Below are 17,289 nucleotides of genomic sequence, written 5' to 3'. Positions count from 1 at the left end.
ACAGGAAGGCTGGCTGAGTGGAAATTCTACAACTAGAAGGAAAGAGAAGAGCACACAGACTCAGAGGAGCTACGAAAGTAAAGTGCAGAGGTACAGAGGCTCCGGCGCACGTGCAGGAAAGGGGCTGGCACCTGAGGACGCGGCTGTCTTTTTGAATTGGGAGGGAGTCACAAGCTCCCAACTGCTCTGAATTCCGGTTCCTGAAAATCTCTGGGGTCCCCCGGCTCATACGGGGAGAAACTGGACAGTCTGGCAGCAGGCAGAACTCGGAACTTGAGAGCGGCTTTCCCTCAGAGGTGCTGGCGGCAGTTGCCAGGACACTGAGACCCGGGGGCCCCTTAGGGCAGGGCTGAGAATCAGCCATAGCTGCTTGCTCAGTCCTGTTGATTCCGAGACCCCGCTCCTTCCAGGCTGTTGCAAAGCCTTTTGCATATGAATGCCCAGGTCCTTTGCAACCTGACAATTACCTAACAAATTGCAGCTGGGCCAGACAGACCCAGAACTTCCAAGAGAAGGCCCGAGGCCCCACAGCAGCATGCATTGCTTCACAGCTGGGCCTCATCTGGGCACCCCCAAACCCCCCAAAAAGGAAGGGGAATCTGCATATCTCTTCATAGCTCCTGCTGGGTAACCTCAGGAAGAGGCTTAATTAGCACCTCCTTAGATCCAAAAGCCAGTGTATCCAGTGGTCAGAGTGGGACCATCCAGATTACAACTCCTCAGATTCATAAGGAACACACTCAGGGGGCAGACTCAGTGAGCATCAAAGCCCCACTGAAGCAAGTCTTGCCCCAGAAGGGTGTCTTCAGCACAGAAGTTCTCCCACTGCAGACACAGCTGATTCTCACTGCCAATTGGCCTGGAGGTCAATTCCTCCCAGTGACACCTAAAACAATCAAGGCATAACTACAACAAGACTGTGCACAAAGCCCACAAGGGGGTGCACCAAGAGTGTCCACCTCAGGTAACTGGGGAGGCTGAGCCACTGGGCCCTGTAGGACACCTAGCACACAAAACCACTCTACCAACACAGGGAAGCAGACAAAATGTGAAGACAAAGAAACAGGTCACAAATGACAGAAATGGAGGACAGTAAACGACTGGATATAGAGTTCAAAACCACGGTTCTAAGATTTTTCAAGAATTTTATGGAAACCGCTGATAAATGTAGTGAGATCCTCAAGAAATCTAGTGAGACTCTCGATGTTGTGATAAAGGACCAACTAGAAATTAAGCATACACTGACTGAAATAAAGAATATTATACAGACTCCCAACAGCAGACCAGAGGAGCGCAAGAATCAAGTCAAAGATTTGAAATACGAAGAAGCAAAAAATACCCAACCGGAAAAGCAAAATGAAAAAAGAATCCAAAAATATGAAGATAGTGTAAGGAGCCTCTGGGACAGCTTCAAGCGTACCAACATCAGAATTATAAGGGTACCAGAAGAAGAGAGAGGGCAAGATATTGAAAACCTATTTGAAGAAATAATGACAGAAAACTTCCCCTATCTGGTGAAAGAAATAGACTTCCAAGTCCAGGAAGCGCAGAGAACCCCAAACAAAAGGAATCCAAAGAGGACCACACCAAGACACATCATCATTAAAATGCCAAGAGCAAAAGACAAAGAGAGAATCTTAAAAGCAGCAAGAGAAAGAGACTCAATTACCTACAAGGGAGTACCCATACAACTGTCAGCTGATTTCTCAACAGAAACCATGCAGGCCAGAAGAGAGTGGCAAGAAATATTTAAAGTGATGAATAGCAAGAACCTACAACCAAGATCACTTTATCCAGCAAAGCTATCATTCAGAATTAAAGGTCAGATAAAGAGCTTCACAGATAAGAAAAAGCTAAAGGAGTTCATCACCACCAAGCCAGCATTATATGAAATGCTGAAAGGTATTCTTTAAGAAGAGGAAGAAGAAAAAGGAACTCTTACCATTTGCCACAGCATGGATGGAACTAAAGAGCATTATGCTAAGTGAAATAAGCCAGTCAGAGAAGGATAAATACCACATGATCTCACTCATTTGTGGAATATAATGAACATCATAAACTGATGAACAAGGACTGATCCAGAGACGGAGAGGCATTGATTGGACTGTCAGGCCTTGGAGGGAAGGTAGGGGAGAGTGGGGGTAAGGGAGAAAGATCAACCAAAAGACTTACATGCAAGCATATAGGTCTAACCAATGGACACGGACAATGGGAGGGGGTGGGGTGAGAACATGAGCGGGGGGGGGGGGGTAGGGGGTAATGTGGGTATAAGGACACATACGTAATATCTTAATCAATAAAAAAATATATATATATGTTAAAAAAATAAAAAATAAAATAAAATATAAGACTTTATTTGCAGCATAATGGTTATCAACCTGTCCGGAGTAATTAGCAAGGGCAATTGCCAACTTGATCATTGCCAGAGCCAGTCTTGCTGTATAGCTATAAATGGCACTACAATGAGGTCAGGGTCTTGGCCCACTAACTGGCCTGTTCGAAGGCAGGCTCAAGCTATTAGCTGGGAAACTGAATCATGGAAAGGAGTTAATACTGTTATGGGTTCACTCTGCGAGATAGACCACCGACTCAGAATTTAAATTTCAAGAGCCTTTATTAAGCTGGCCAGCTGACCACAATTGTGTCCCTCCCATAGGAGTCCCACAACTTGCAGTGCAGACCGAGAGTACAGCAAGACCTTTTATCTGCAAAGACTTCAATGTATTTTTTTAAAAAAAGAAAAAACAGCCCTAGTCGGTTTGGCTTAGTGGATAGAGCGTCGGCCTGCGGACTGAGGGGTCCCGGGTTCGATTCCGGTCAAGGGCATGTACCTTGGTTGCGGGCACATCCCCAGTCGGGGGCGTGCAGGAGGCAGCTGAATTGATGTTTCTCTTTCATCAATGTTTCTAACTCTCTATCCCTCTCCCTTCCTCTCTGTAAAAAATCAATAAAATATATTTTTTTAAAAAAATAATAATAAAAAAATAAAAAAGAAAAAACAAACTGCAAAGCGGTTCATTAGCCATTCCTGGTACTGGCAGGGTATAAAGTTTACATAAAATTTACGAGCAGGGTCACACCTGGCTGGGTTCAATCATAACACATTGCTTTTCTAGCGAGATAATTAGCAATTTTTCTCTCCCATGGTCCCTGCCCCTAGCACAATACCTTGGTCAGAGAATAAGCCAAATATAGCCATTCAGCAACTCCAGGAGCTTGCCAAATGACCCCAGTGGGTGTATGTGTAGTAGGGAAAATTAAAACCTGCGCTGAACTTAAGGCATCCTCAACTTTATGTAGGGCTGTCCAAGCAGCGTGGGGATGATGGAGATGAACCTCCCCTAAGTATATGAAATAAAGGGCTTAAGTCAGCAGTAGTTAATTTTAAAGCAAGTTGAGCCCAGTTAATATCTCCTAATAATTTCTGGAAGTCATTTAATGTAAGTAAAGTGCCAGTCCGAATTTGAATTTTTGGAGGTTTTATTGTTTTCCCCTCAATAATGTTGCCAAGATAAGAAAAAGGAAATGTCCTTTGAACTTTTTCAGGTGCTATGCATAATCCTGCACAATGCAGGGAACCTGAAAATCTATATAGATAGTATTTAGAAGCATTTCATTATTATGAGCTAAGAGAATGTCATCCATATAATGAATAACATAAGCCTTGGGATATTTTTTCCTTATAGGATGTATGGCTGCGGCCACAGAATCCTGACATCTGGTAGGACTATTGGCCATGCCCTGAGGCAATACTTTTCATTGATACCTCTTTATGGGCTCCTTAAAATTTATTGCAGGGACACTAACTGCAAATCTTTTGCAATCCTCAGAATGAAGAGGAACAGTAAAAAAGCAGTCCTTAAGATCTAATACCAATAAATGATATTTCAATGGGATACCTGTAGGGGCTGGTAACCCCGACTGAAGGGGCCCCATAATCTCCACGGTTTTATTAATTGCCCTTAAGTCTTGCAATAGTGTCCATTTACCAGATTTTTTCTTTATTATAAATATGGGTGTGTTCCATGGACTGTGAGTGGGTTCAATATGCCCTGCCTCAAGCTGTACTCGAACCAACTCTTAACTTCAGGGGCCATCGATCAACCCAGACAGGGGTATCTGCAAGCCAGGTCATTTTAGCTGCTGTACGCTGGGTGGGAGAGATGATCAAGGCCCCTGTTGAAAATTCTGGTAACCTAATCCGTGCCTCCCCTTTTGAGTGGACATGGGGACACCAGGGGTGGGCAAACTTTTTGACTCGAGGGCCACGATGGGTTCTTAAACTGGACCGGAGGGCCGGAACAAAAGCATGGATGGAGTGTTTGTGTGAACTAATATAAATTCAAAGTAAACATCATTACATAAAAGGGTACAGTCTTTTTTTTTTTTTTAGTTTTATTCATTTCAAAGGGGCCGGATCCGGCCCACGGGCTGTAGTTTGCCCACCACTGGGATAGATGAATGTCTCCCTTACTGATTCTTTCCTAAGTCCCCTTAGGGGGTGAAATCCTTGATTAAGCATTTGAGAAGTAACAATGGAACTGGGACTTGTTATTAAAACCCCCATCTGCTCTAGCATATCTCGTCCCCATAGGTTAACAGGTAAATGTTGCAATATACAAAGTTGAAAATAGCCTGTATTTTTATCTGGATCTTCCCATCGAAGGAGTTGAGCACTCTGCAAGGGTTGAGTAACATGCCCCACTCCTTGCATTTCGGAAGCCATGAGATTTAAAGGCCAGGCCTGCGGCCAATGTCTGAAAGCTCCAATTTCTATAATCCCTTTAAAAGGCTTCCCATTAATCCTTAGTTCTCACTGAGGCTAGCCCTGCTTAACTATTCTTGCTCAGTATACCGCGTCGCTGGATCCAAAGCCCACTGCACCACGGGGCTGACCGGTTAAAGGCCGCCCTTCTGGATAGTAGGGCAGAAGGAGAATTTGTGCTATTTTTGTTTCTGGTAAGACCTGAATTATAGTATTAGTTGTTTGTGCCATTACTTTAATTTCTCCAGTATAGTCCTGATTTATCACCCCAGGGAGAACTTGAAATCCTTTCAATGTCAAATTGCTCCTCCCTAAAATTAATCCCATCGTGCCTGCGGGAAGGGGACCATGCACTCCTGTAGCAATGGCCTGAGGCCCCATCTCCGGGGTTAGTACATAGCAGGAGGTGGGACTGAGGTCCAATCCTACACTTCCCGGGGTGGCACAGTAGAGGTTTCGAACGGTTGGCTTTGGGACTGAGTCCGCTATAAAGGCTGCAGTGGGGTCTAGGAAAGGCGCCTACTGTTTGGTGGGACCGGGCCCTTCCTAGAGGGCATTGAGTTATCATCAACATCAGTCTCGGAGGGGCATTCATTTGCCCAATGCTTTCCTCTCCTGCATCTTGGACATAGTCCAGGCTGCTTGTTTCTACTCCCTGTAGCCTGTTGACTTCCATTTCCAGCACTGCAGTTTTTAGCAAAATGCCCTAGCTTGCCACAGTTAAAGCAGCCCCCTTTCTTTTTCCGCTGACCAGTGAACAACATTTCTTTTAAGGCGGCAGCTAGTACTGCTCCTTGAACGTAGGCTGGTCCAATGTCAGCACAAACAGGGATGAAATCATGTCCAGGACCGTTCTCCCTGTGGGGACGTAAAGCCTCTTGACACACTCCATTTGCCTTTTCAACAGCTAATTGTTTCACGAGTATCATTCCAGCCTCAGGGTCAGCCACAACCCTGCCTACAGCTTGGAACAAACAGCCACAAAATCCTGATATGGCTCCTCAGGGCCTTGCCTAATTATGCTCATGTCTAGAGATTATTCCCCTTTTGTTGGTAGTTGCCTCCAGGCTTTGGCGGCACAGTATTTATCTGCTGATAAGCTCGAATGGGGTATACTAACTGAGCCTGCAAAGCCCCATGAGGTCCGGTGCCCATGAGCATATTAATTGTAATGGTACCCCATGAGCGTGGTTTCTGTTAGCCTGCTCCGCACTAAGCTCTGCCCAATTAGATTTCCATAATAAGTAATCGCCCGGTGAGAGACAAGCCTTCGCGACAGTATTCCAGTCACTAGGAGCCATAGCTTCCTCAGATACTGTATCTAGTAACCCCAGCACAAAGGGGGAGGTTGGTCCATACATAGAACAAGAAGTGTTCAACTCCTTCAAAGTTAAGACTGATGGCCACAGAGCATCTGACCTGGATTCTGAGGATCAGGCTGCTCAAATATAGGGTATAGACTGAATCTTGAAGTATCTTCCCCAGCCTGCCTGGCCTCATACAGAGTCTGATGGAGTAGAGACAAAGGCACTATATTTGTTTCTGCTTGTTTTGGGGGTAAAAGGAGGCTTATGAGCAACAGTAAACTCCCCGGATGCTTGCATCAGACCCCCACCATCCCATTCCCTTGCTGCCTCCTCCTCCAATTCTCATTCATTTTGGGGAGGAAGCACATTGTTCAGAGGCTCTCCCCCACAGGAGCTGTAGCCCCAGGGACTGGAAGAGGCAGTGGAGGCGGCAATGGTACAGGTGGAGTCGGAAGCCTCTGTTAGCCTTCCCCATCTGTCTTTTTTTTTTTTTTAATTGTTTTATTGCTTAAAGTATTACAAAGAGTATTATATATGCCTCCTTTTTTTTTCTCCCCTTGACCTTCCCCTAGCCTCCCATACCCCCCAGTGTCTTGTGTCCATTGGTTAGACTTATATGCATGCATACAAGTCCTTCGGTTGATTCTCCTGCCACATTCATTCATTCCTTTCCCGAAGTGGGCTCTAGGCAGTCCCGAATCAGGGACCACAGACTAAAAGTAGAGGCAGGAATTCCCTCTGGACCTTCAGCTATGTAATGATCTCTAACTTGCTTTCCTACCTTCTCCCATGCCTCTACATTTACCTTTCCTTCCTCAGGAAACGATGGGCAAGTTTTATTTATAAAATCTAACAAATAAAGGAGCTGTTGATGTCTAACAGAACAGCCCCAAGCTTGGAGCATAGCTTTATTTATTATTATTATTTTTTAAAAAATATATTTTATTGATTTTTTACAGAGAGGAAGGGAGAGAGATAGAGAGCTAGAAACATCGATGAGAGAGAAACATCGATCAGCTGCCTCCTGCACATCTCCCACTGTGGATGTGCCCGCAACCCAGGTACATGCCCTTGACTGGAACCGAACCTGGGACCCTTCAGTCCGCAGACCGACACTCCATCCACTGAGCTAAACAAGCTTCGGCATTATTTATTATTTTTTAAAATAAATCTTTATTGTTCAGATTATTACAGCTGTTCCTCTTTTTTTCCCCCATAGCTCCCCTCCACCCAGTTCCCACCCCACCCCATGCCCTTACCCCTCACCACTGTCTTCGTCCATAGGTGTATGATTTTTGTCCAGGCTCTTCCCGAACCCTCCCCCACCCTACCCCCTGAGAATTGTCAGTTCACTCCCTTTCTATGCCCCTGATTCTATTATATTCACCAGTTTATTCTGTTCATCAGATTTTTTAGATTCACTTGTTGATAGATATGTATTTGTTGCCACTTTGTTGTTCATAATTTTTATCTCTACCTTTTTCTTCTTCTTCTTCTTCTTCTTCTTCTTATTATTATTATTATTATTATTAAAGAATACCCTTCAGCATTTCATGTAATACTGGTTTGGTGGTGATGAACTCCTTTAGCTTTTTCTTGTCTGTGAAGCCCTTTATCTGACCTTCAATTCTAAATGATAGCTTTGCTGGGTAGAGTAATCTTGGTTGTAGGTTCTTGCTATTCATCACTTTGAATATTTCTGGCCACTCCCTTCTGGCCTGCATAGTTTCTGTTGATAAATCAGCTGACAGTGGTATGGGTACTCCCTTGTAGGTAACTAACTGTTTTTCTCTTGATGCTTTTAAGATTCTTTCTTTGTCTTTTGCCCTTGGCATTTTAATTATGATGTGTCTTGGTGTGGTCCTCTTTAGATTGCTCTTGTTTGGGGATCTCTGCACTTCCTGGACTTGTAAGTCTATTTCTTTCACCAGGTAGGGGAAGTTTTCTGTCATTATTTCTTCAAATATGTTTTAAATATCTTGCTCTCCCTTCTTCTGGCACCCGGATAATTTGGATGTTGGTACGTTTGAAGTTGTCCCAGAGACTCCTTACACTATCTTCATATTTTTGGATTCTTTTTCTTTTTGTTTTTCCGGTTGGGTGATTTTTGCTTCTTCGTATTTCAAATCTTTGACTTGATTCTTGGGATCCTCTTGTCTGCTGATGGATCTCTGTATGATATTCTTTATTTCAGTCAGTGTATGCTTAATTTCTAGTGGGTCCTTTTTCATATCCTCAAGTGTCTCGTTAAATCTATCGGCGGTGTCTAGAAAATTCTTGAAAAACTTTATAACCTTGGTGTTGAACTCTATATCCAGTCATTTGCTTTCCTCCATTTCTGTCATTTGTGTCCTGTTTCTTTGTCTCTGCATTTTTTATGCTTCCCTGTGTTGGTAGAGTGGCTTTGTGTGCTAGGTGTCCTATAGGGCCCAGTGGCTCAGCCTCCCCAATTACCTGAGGTGGACACTCTTGGTGCACCCCCTTGTGGGCTGTGTGCACAGTCTTGTTGTAGTTAAGCCTTGATTGCTGTTTGTATCACTGGAAGGAATTGACTTCCAGGCCAATTGGCTGTGACGACCAGTTTTGTCTACAGTGAAGAACTTCTGTGCTGGAGACGCCCTTATGGGGCAGGACTTGCTTCAGTAGGGCTTTGGCATTCACTGAATCTACCCCCTGAGTGTGTCTCTTATGGATGTGAAGAGTTGTAATCTTGATGGTCTCACTCTGACCACTGGGTACACTGGCTCTTGGATCTCCAAGGACGTGCAAAGTCAGCCACTGCCTGAGGCTACCCAGCAGGAACTACAGAGAGATCTGCAGATTCCTCCTCTTTATTTGGGGTTTGGGGGTGCCCAGATGAGGCCCAGCTGCGAAGCAATGCAAGCTGCTGTCAAGCCTTGGGCCTTCTTTTGGAAGCTCTGGGGCTCTCTGACCCAGCTGCAGTTTGTTATGTTTTAGATTGCAAAAGGCCATGCCATTCATATGCAAAAGTCTGCAAACAGCTTCAGCTGGGTTGTAAATTGGGTGGGGTAGGGTCTCAGGGAATCACCAGGGCAGAGAAAACAACAATGGCTGCCTGTCAGCCCTGCCCTGAAGAGGTCTCTGTGTCCCGTGGCCCCGTGCAGGAACAATGATCTCTGCAAGCACCTCTGAGAGAAAATCACCCTTGTGTTCCGGCCCAATGCCAGGCAGTCCAGTTTCTCCCCGTATGAGTCTGGGTCCCCAGAGTCTCACCCAGAACTGGAGTTCAGAGCAGTCAGGAGCTTGTATCTCTTTCCTGATTGAAAGAGACAACCACATACCCAATTACCAGCCCGTTTCCACATGTGCCTCTGTACCTCCGCACCTCCTCCCAGTCTCAGTGCACTTTTCTCTTTCCTTCTAGTTGTATAACTTCTACTCAGCCACCCTTCCCGTGGTTCTGGATGATATCCATTTTATCTTTGGTTTTAATTTTGATGTGGCTGTGCGAGGCAGCAAGTTCAGGTGTTTACCTATGCCACCATCTTCCTTTCCTTGGAGCATAGCTTTAAGCATAGATACATATAAGTTCTTTTCCTGCGATCCTGAATTTTCCATTTTTTACACCTAGCTATTACTAAACTGCATAAACTGCTCTCCTTACCTTACTTTTTGCTTTTTGTACGTGATTCACTGGAGCATCCTTTCACCTTGCAATTGTAGTTCCTCCCATACTCGGGCTCCATGTTGGGCACCACATATGCTGCACCAGCACAGCCAAGGGTGAACCTGAGGAAGGGTGGTGAAGGATTGAAGAAAAGACAGACAAGAGAATACAGCTGGAGCTCAGTGAATCTCCCATGTTTGGATGAGGACACAAAAGACCCAGCCTGCAAGCTGATGCTTTATTTTATAGTCTGATTAAAACAAGGGTAGATGAACATGTATACAAATGTTCTTGTTTTGGCCACATTTGCTGCACCTCTCACAGCCAATTAGCTACTTAGGAAGGAATTAGGGAGGGGCTACAAGGTCAGGCTTCATTGTAATAGGAGAGCTCTGTCCTCCAGGCTGGGACTTGTTTGTGGCCCTGCCACAGGTTAGCCTGAGGCTTGACCCTAGAGCAACTCCCTACAGCTCCCCTTCCTTATGGAACCCTCCCAGGTTTTGGCACCAAATTTTAGGCTCGACAAAGGAGAAATGCAGGAGGCAAAATGTTTTAAGGGATTATGAATTTATTAGATCATCTTGATACCAGATGGGCTGAGCCCCAAAATGACATCAGCACTCATGGACAGGAAGTCAGAGATTTTAAAGGACTCTAGGCAGGTTTTTTCTGGGTGGAGAATTCTCTGGGAGGGTCCAGATCTCTAGGAAGATCCAGAGGGGGAAGGATAATAATCTTAGCAAGTGGAATGTGGTCTAAGCCAAAGGGAATGTTGGTTGTGAAGTGGCCTAAAGGTCAGTTCCCTGGAGAAGGGGGATGGATTCAATATTTTGGTCAGACCTAACAGTTATTTTGCAATATCTATCTTGAAAATATAGAGCATAAGGGGCTTAAGAAAAGTGTAGTTAATTCTTGCTGATTTTTTTTAGCTCCCACTGTTTCTTTTTGGCAAAATTTATTTATTATTAAAAATTTATGACTGTACTTTTTAGTTTTTTATCCTCTTGAGATAACTTCCTTCTTAAGAATCTGAGTGATAAAAACAAAACAAACAACAAAAAACCACACCCATTTACCTGAATATTTTAAATTCTGTCTTTTAAAGATTTAAATTTCATAAATTAGCATATTAATTCACACTCTTTTTAGTATATGAAATAACCTTTCCTTCTCCTCTGGGCTACCCCCTCATTCTAGTGATGAACTATTTGTTATTTAAAACTTAGTCAAGGTGTACATGGGATGCTGAGCTGATATCCAGAAATTTCTTGAATTGACTCAAACCTTCAGTTTTGACATCTTTGAGATTATCTTCCAGTTTAGGTTTCATGAAGCCATTCAGTCTAGACCAGAGGTCTAAAGGGTATCCACTTCTGTAATTTTTGTCTTGAAAATATAGGGGAAAGTGTCTGAGGAGTTATCTGGGGAATGTAAAGATGAAGATGTAGAAAATGAAAGAAAGAGGATCCTGGAGCAGCCGCAGGAGCTGCTGAATTCTTCAGTACTTATTAAGGAGCTCATAAAGGTAACATCTTCCACTGTCCAGCATAAGCTGGATCATTGCTACCCCAGAGCATGCCATTGGTGTCCAGGGTTCACTGTACTTCTTTGGGATCTGTGTATATTTCCCAGTGTAATGGAAGAATTTTTATTGTCTGAAGATAGTGGTCCATGGGGTTGTTTTACTTGACCTACAAATATTCTTTATTATATTGCTTTTTTAGATCTATTTTAAGTGTCCAGTCATTCTGGCTGTGAAAAATATCTCCATTACAATCCAAAAGGGGGAGTGCTTTGGATTGCTTGGACTCAACGGAGCTGGAAAAACTACTACCTTCCAAATTTTGACTGGAGAAGAGACTGCTACCTCTGGGCATGTGTTCATTGAAGGCTTTAGCATCACTGACAATATCCAAAAGGTAAGACACTATTACTGTCTGAGATGTGAGGTGCATGATGAGTGGGGTACTGGTAACAGGCAGATGGCAGGAGAGAATAGATAGGAATTATGGTAGGAGTTGATATGATACTGTTGACACAGATTCTGGAGAGAGAGTGAAGCATCAAAAGCAAAATCAAGAGTATGTTTGAAACTGTTAGCGTAAAAGGTAAGTTCTGTCAATATCTAGGATATGCCAGACAGGGTGCTGTAAGGAAAGAAAGACTGGCCTGAAGGAGAAGGTGACCTGAAATTGAGTTACCATATGTGTAATTTGTAAATATTTTCTTTCATTCTGTTGCCTTTCCAATATCCTTTGATGCACAAAATTTTTAAATTTTGATGATGTACAACTTATATACTTTTTTATTGCCTGTGCTTTTGGTTTCATATTCACACATCATTACTAAATCCAATATCATGAGCTTCTCTTACGTTTTTTTCTAAGAGTTTTATAGTTTTAGAACTTACTTTTAGGTTCTTAATCAATTTTAAGTTAGTTGTTATATAGCAGAAGGTAAGGGTCAAAATGCAGTCTTTGCACCCTGGCTGGTGTGGCTCAGTTGGTTGGGCATTGTTCAGTGCACCGAAAGGTTGCCAGCTTGATTCCTGGTCTGCTTCGCTCTGCTCCAGTGAGACAACCTCAGTGTTTTAGCTCAGCCACGGGATGTAGTCTTCAGTCTTGAAAGGAAATTACTCTCTTAGAGCCAGGGGGCAGCTGGCTTCCCTGGACAGAAGTCCTCACCCCTGGTCCCTGGTTGGACTGAGAACTCTAAATCCTTGCAGTTGATTGATCCAAAGACACTGTCCTGATTGGCCAAAATAGGGCCACTCTGGTTGGTCAGACCTGTGCAGGTCTGATTGGATGGGAGAAGCCTCCATCCTATTGGTTGAAATCAGATTCCAAGGATTCCTTCATAAGGGCTGGCTCAGATGTAGGAACACCATGCAGTGGGCAGTTTAGTGCAGAGGCAAGAAGTCCAGGGCAGGCTGCTCCCTGCAGTGCATTTAGCGTGAGATCCTCTGTGTAGAAATGGCTGCTGGGTTCTGTTTTTTAAAAATGAGCCCAGTTAGCCACAGGAGCCCTTCTTAGTAGGTCTGTTTTTTCTGCTAGATTTGAGTTTAGATTATTCTTTTGTGTACTTGTTAAAGATGTAAAGTTAGGTTATTGATTTGAGATTTTCCTTTACAAATAGTTTTCTATTGATTTTTTTTAGCGAGAGGGGAAGGGAGAGAAACATCTATGTGAGAGCAAAACATCTATCAGTTGCCCCCCACACACCCACCATGAGGGATTGAACTGCAGCCCAGATATGTGCCCTGACTGAGAATTTCCTTTCTGTGCACAGATGACACCGAACCAACTAAGCTACACTGGCCAGGGCAAGATATTTCTTTTTCAATGTTAGCATTTATAGCAATAAAATGTTCCTCTTAGTACTGCTTTCAATGCATTCCATAACTTTTGGCGTGTTGTTTTAAGTATTTTCTAATTTTCTTTGTGATTTCTTCTTAACCCATTTTTTGCTGAAAAAAGAGTTGTTTAATTTCCACATATTTGTAAATTTCAAGTTTTCCTCATGTTATGATTTTCAACTTAATACCAATGCGGTCATGAAGATGTTTTGTATATATTTTTAAATTATTAGACTTGATCTGGGACATACTATATGGTCTCTCTCAGGAATACCTCATATGCACTTATAAACTATGTGTATCCTGTTGTTGTTGGGTCGAGTATTCTGTATATGTCATTAGTTCCAATTGGGTTAGTGTTGTTCAAATTCTCTATTCAAGACTCTAACTCAGTGGTTCTCAACCTTCTGGCCCTTTAAATACAGTTCCTCATGGTGTGACCCAACCATAAAATTATTTTCATTGCTACTTCATAACTGTAATGTTGCTACTGTTATGAATCATAATGTAAATATCTGATATGCAGGATGGTCTTAGGCGTCCCCTGTGAAAGGGTCGTTCGACTGCCAAAGGGGTCGCTACCCACAGGTTGAGAACCGCTGCTCTAACTCCTATTATTCAGCTGTCTATTTCTTCCTTCAAATCTGTTACTGTTTACTTCATATACTTTGAAGCTCTGATGTTTGATGTACATGTGTATAACTGTTATATCTTCATGGTGAATTGGCCTTTTATCAATTTATAATATTGTATTTGTTTGGTTCTGAAATTTTTATTTATATTTTTCAATTAAAGTTTACAGTCAATATTATTTTGTATTAATTTCAGGTGAACACATAATAGTTAGACAATCATATACTTTACAAAGTGGTTCCCCCAATATTTCAAGTACCTACCTGGCACCATACATAGTTATTACAATATTATTTACTTCCTTATGCTATAATTTACATTCCTATAACTATTCTATAACTACCAGTCTGTACTTCTTAATCCCTTCAATTTTTTCACCCAGATTCCCAAGGCCCCTTCATTCTGGCGACCATCAGTCTGTTGTTCTCTGCATCAATGAGTCTGTTTCTATTTTGTTTATTTTGTTCTTTAGATTGCACATATAAGTGAAATCATATGGCATTTGTTCTTGTAACAGTTATTGACTTAAATTCTATTTTGTCTAATAATAGTGTAGCCATCCAGATCTTTTGGGCACTATTTGCATAGATTTATTTTTTGTCCTTTTACTGTCAACTTCTTTATGTCCTTAAATCTCAGTGAATCTCACTGGATATCATATCGTTGGATCATTTTGTTGTTGTCTTTTTACATTCATTTTGCCAATATGTGCTTGTTGAATGAGGTATTAAATTCATTTGTATTTAAAATGAATACTGCCTTGTCAGTATGGCTCAGTGGTTGGGCATCCACCATGGGCCAGGAGATAGCAGTTCTGGTGTTGATCTCCAGTGGAGGGCATGCAGGGAGCACTTGATCAATGATTCTCTCTCAACATGATGTTTCTATTTCTCTCTTCTTCTCCCTTCCTCTCTCTGAAATCAATTTAAAAAACATTAAAGTGAATACTAATAGGGAGAGACTTATTTTTGCCATTTTGTTGTTTTATATATGTCTTGTTTCCTCCATTACTTCTTTCTATTGTATAGAGCAGCGGTTCTCAACCTGTGGGTCGTAACCCCTTTGGGAGTCGAACAACCCTTTCACAGGAGTCGCCTAAGACCACCGGAAAACACATATATAATTACATATTGTTTTTGTGATTAGTCACTATGCTTTAATTATGTTCAATTTGTAACAATGAAATTGGGGGTCACCACAACATGAGGAACTGTATTAAAGGGTCACGGCATTAGGAAGGTTGAGAACCACTGGGCTAGAGTATTTTTAAATGAATCTTTATTGTTCAGATTATTACAATTATTCTTATTTTTCCCCCCCATAGCTCCCCTCCACCCAGGTCCCACCCCACCCATTGTCCTCATCCATAGGTGTAAGATTTTTGTCCAATCTCTTCCTGCACCCCCCACTTCCCCTTACCCCCCGAGAATTGTCAGCCCACTCCCTTTCTATGCCCCTGGTTCTATTATATTCACCAGTTTATTCTGTTCTTCAGATTTTTTATTCACTTGATTTTTAGATTCACTGGTTGATATGTATTTGTTGTCACTTTGTTGTTCATAATTTTTTTTTTTTATAAAGATATTTTATTGATTTTTCACAGAGAGGAAGGGAGAGAGATAGATAGTCAGAAACATCGATGGGAGAGAAACATCGATCAGCTGCCTCCTGCACACCCCCCACTGGGGATGTGCCCGCAAGCCAGGTACATGCCCTTGACCGGAATCGAACCTGGGACCCTTCAGTCCGCAGGCCGACGCTCTATCCACTGAGCCAAACCGGTTTCGGCAATAATTTTTATCTTTACCTTTTTCTTCCTCTTCTTAGAGAATACCCTTCAGCATTTCATGTAATACTGGTTTGGTGGTGATGAATTCCTTTAGCTTTTTCTTGTCTGTGAAGCTCTTTATCTGACCTTCAATTCTAAATGATAGTTTTGCTGGGTAGAGTAATCTTGGTTGTAGGTTCTTGCTATTCATCACTTTGAATATTTCTTGCCACTCCCTTCTGGTCTGCATAGTTTCTGTTGAGAAATTAGCTGACAGTGGTATGGGTACTCCCTTGTAGGTAACTAACTGTTTTTCTCTTGTTGCTTTTAAGATTCCTTCTTTGTCTTTTGCTCTTGGCATTTTAATTATGATGTGTCTTGGTGTGGTCCTCTTTAGATTCCTCTTGTTTGAGGTTCTCTGCGCTTCCTGGACTTGTAAGTCCATTTCTTTCACCAGGTATGGGAAATTTTCTGTCATTATTTCTTCAAATATGTTTTCAATATCTTGCTCTCTCTCTTCTTCTGGCACCCCCATAATTCGGATGTTGGTACACTTGAAGATGTCCCAGAGGCTCCTTTCACCATCTTCATATTTTTGGATTCTTTTTCCTTTTGTTTTTCCAGTTGGGTGATTTTTGCTTCTTCGTATTTCAAATCTTTGACTTGATTCTTGGGATCCTCTAGTCTGCTGATGGATCTCTGTATATTATTCTTTATTTTAGTAATTGCGTACTTAATTTCTAATTGGTCCTTTTTTACATCCTTGACAGTCTCACTAAATTTCTCGGAGGTTTCTAGAAGATTCTTGAGTAACCTTATAATCGTGGTTTTGAACTCTATATCCAGTATTTTGCTTTCATCCATTTCTTTCATTTGTGACTTGTTTCTTTGTCTTCACATTTTGGCTGCTTCCCTGTGTTTGTTTCTATGTGCTGGGTAGCTGCTAAGTCTCCTTGAGTTCATAGAGTGGCCTTGTGTGGTTGGTATCCTATAGGGCCCAGTGGCTCAGCCTCTCCAGTCATCTGAGGTGGACACTCTTGGTGCACCCCTTTGTGGGCTGTTTGCACAGTCTTGTTGTAGCTAAGCCTTGATTGCTGTTGGTATCATTGGAGGGAATTGACCTCTAGGCCAATTGGCTGTGATGATCAACTATGTCTACACTGGAAGATCTGTTACACATGAGACACCCTTATGGGGCAGGACTTGCTTCAGTAGGGCTTTGGTGCTCACTGAGTCTACCCCTTGAGTGTGTCTCTTATGGATGTGAAGAGTTGTAATCCATTATGGTCTCACTCTGACAACTGGGTACACTGGCTCTTGGATCTCCAAGGAGGTGCAAGGTCAGTCACTGTCTAGGTCCGCCCAGCAGGAACTACACAGACATCTGCAGATTTCTCCTTTTTGTGTTGGGTTTGGAAGTGCACAGACAAATCCCAGCTGTGAAGCAAGGCCACTGCTGCTGCCAGGAAGTGGGCCTTCTTTTGGAATCTCTCGGGCTCTCTGACCCAGCTGCAGTTTGTTTTAGGCGAAAGGACAGGCCATTCATATGCAAAAGCCGATGGGCACAGCTTGGGTGGGTTGTAAATTGGGTGGGGTGAGGTCTCTGGGAATCACCAGGGCAGGTAAACAGCAATGGCTGCCAGTCAGCCCTGAACCAGAGAAGTCCCTGGTTCTCTGCATCTCGCGCACCTGTGCAGGAACAATGGTCACTACAAGCACCTCTAAGAGTAAGCCGCCCTCACATTCCTGTCCCAATGCCAGACAGTACATTTTCTCCTCATATGTGTCTGGGTCCCCCAGAATCTTGCCCAGAACTGGAGTTCAGCTTGTATC

At 42.8% G+C, this 17,289-nt stretch overlaps 1 protein-coding gene across 1 annotated transcript in view; it reads left to right on the top strand.

Annotated features, from left to right (window-relative positions):
* The window catches only part of LOC139009570 (phospholipid-transporting ATPase ABCA3-like), a 173,707-nt gene that overhangs the window by 129,077 nt on the left and 27,341 nt on the right, over nucleotides 1-17,289 (top strand). The window contains exons 17-18 of the mRNA XM_070413828.1: nucleotides 11,100-11,225; nucleotides 11,425-11,619. Of these exons, the coding sequence (XP_070269929.1) occupies nucleotides 11,100-11,225; nucleotides 11,425-11,619 (321 nt within the window). The remainder of the gene's footprint in view (nucleotides 1-11,099; nucleotides 11,226-11,424; nucleotides 11,620-17,289) is intronic.

Source organism: Myotis yumanensis, unplaced genomic scaffold (assembly GCF_028538775.1).
Source record: "Myotis yumanensis isolate MYYU_CA2020_CCGP unplaced genomic scaffold, mMyoYum1.0.hap1 SCAF_4, whole genome shotgun sequence".
NCBI lineage: Eukaryota > Metazoa > Chordata > Mammalia > Chiroptera > Vespertilionidae > Myotis > Myotis yumanensis.
This window is presented reverse-complemented; position numbering and strand designations above follow the sequence as displayed.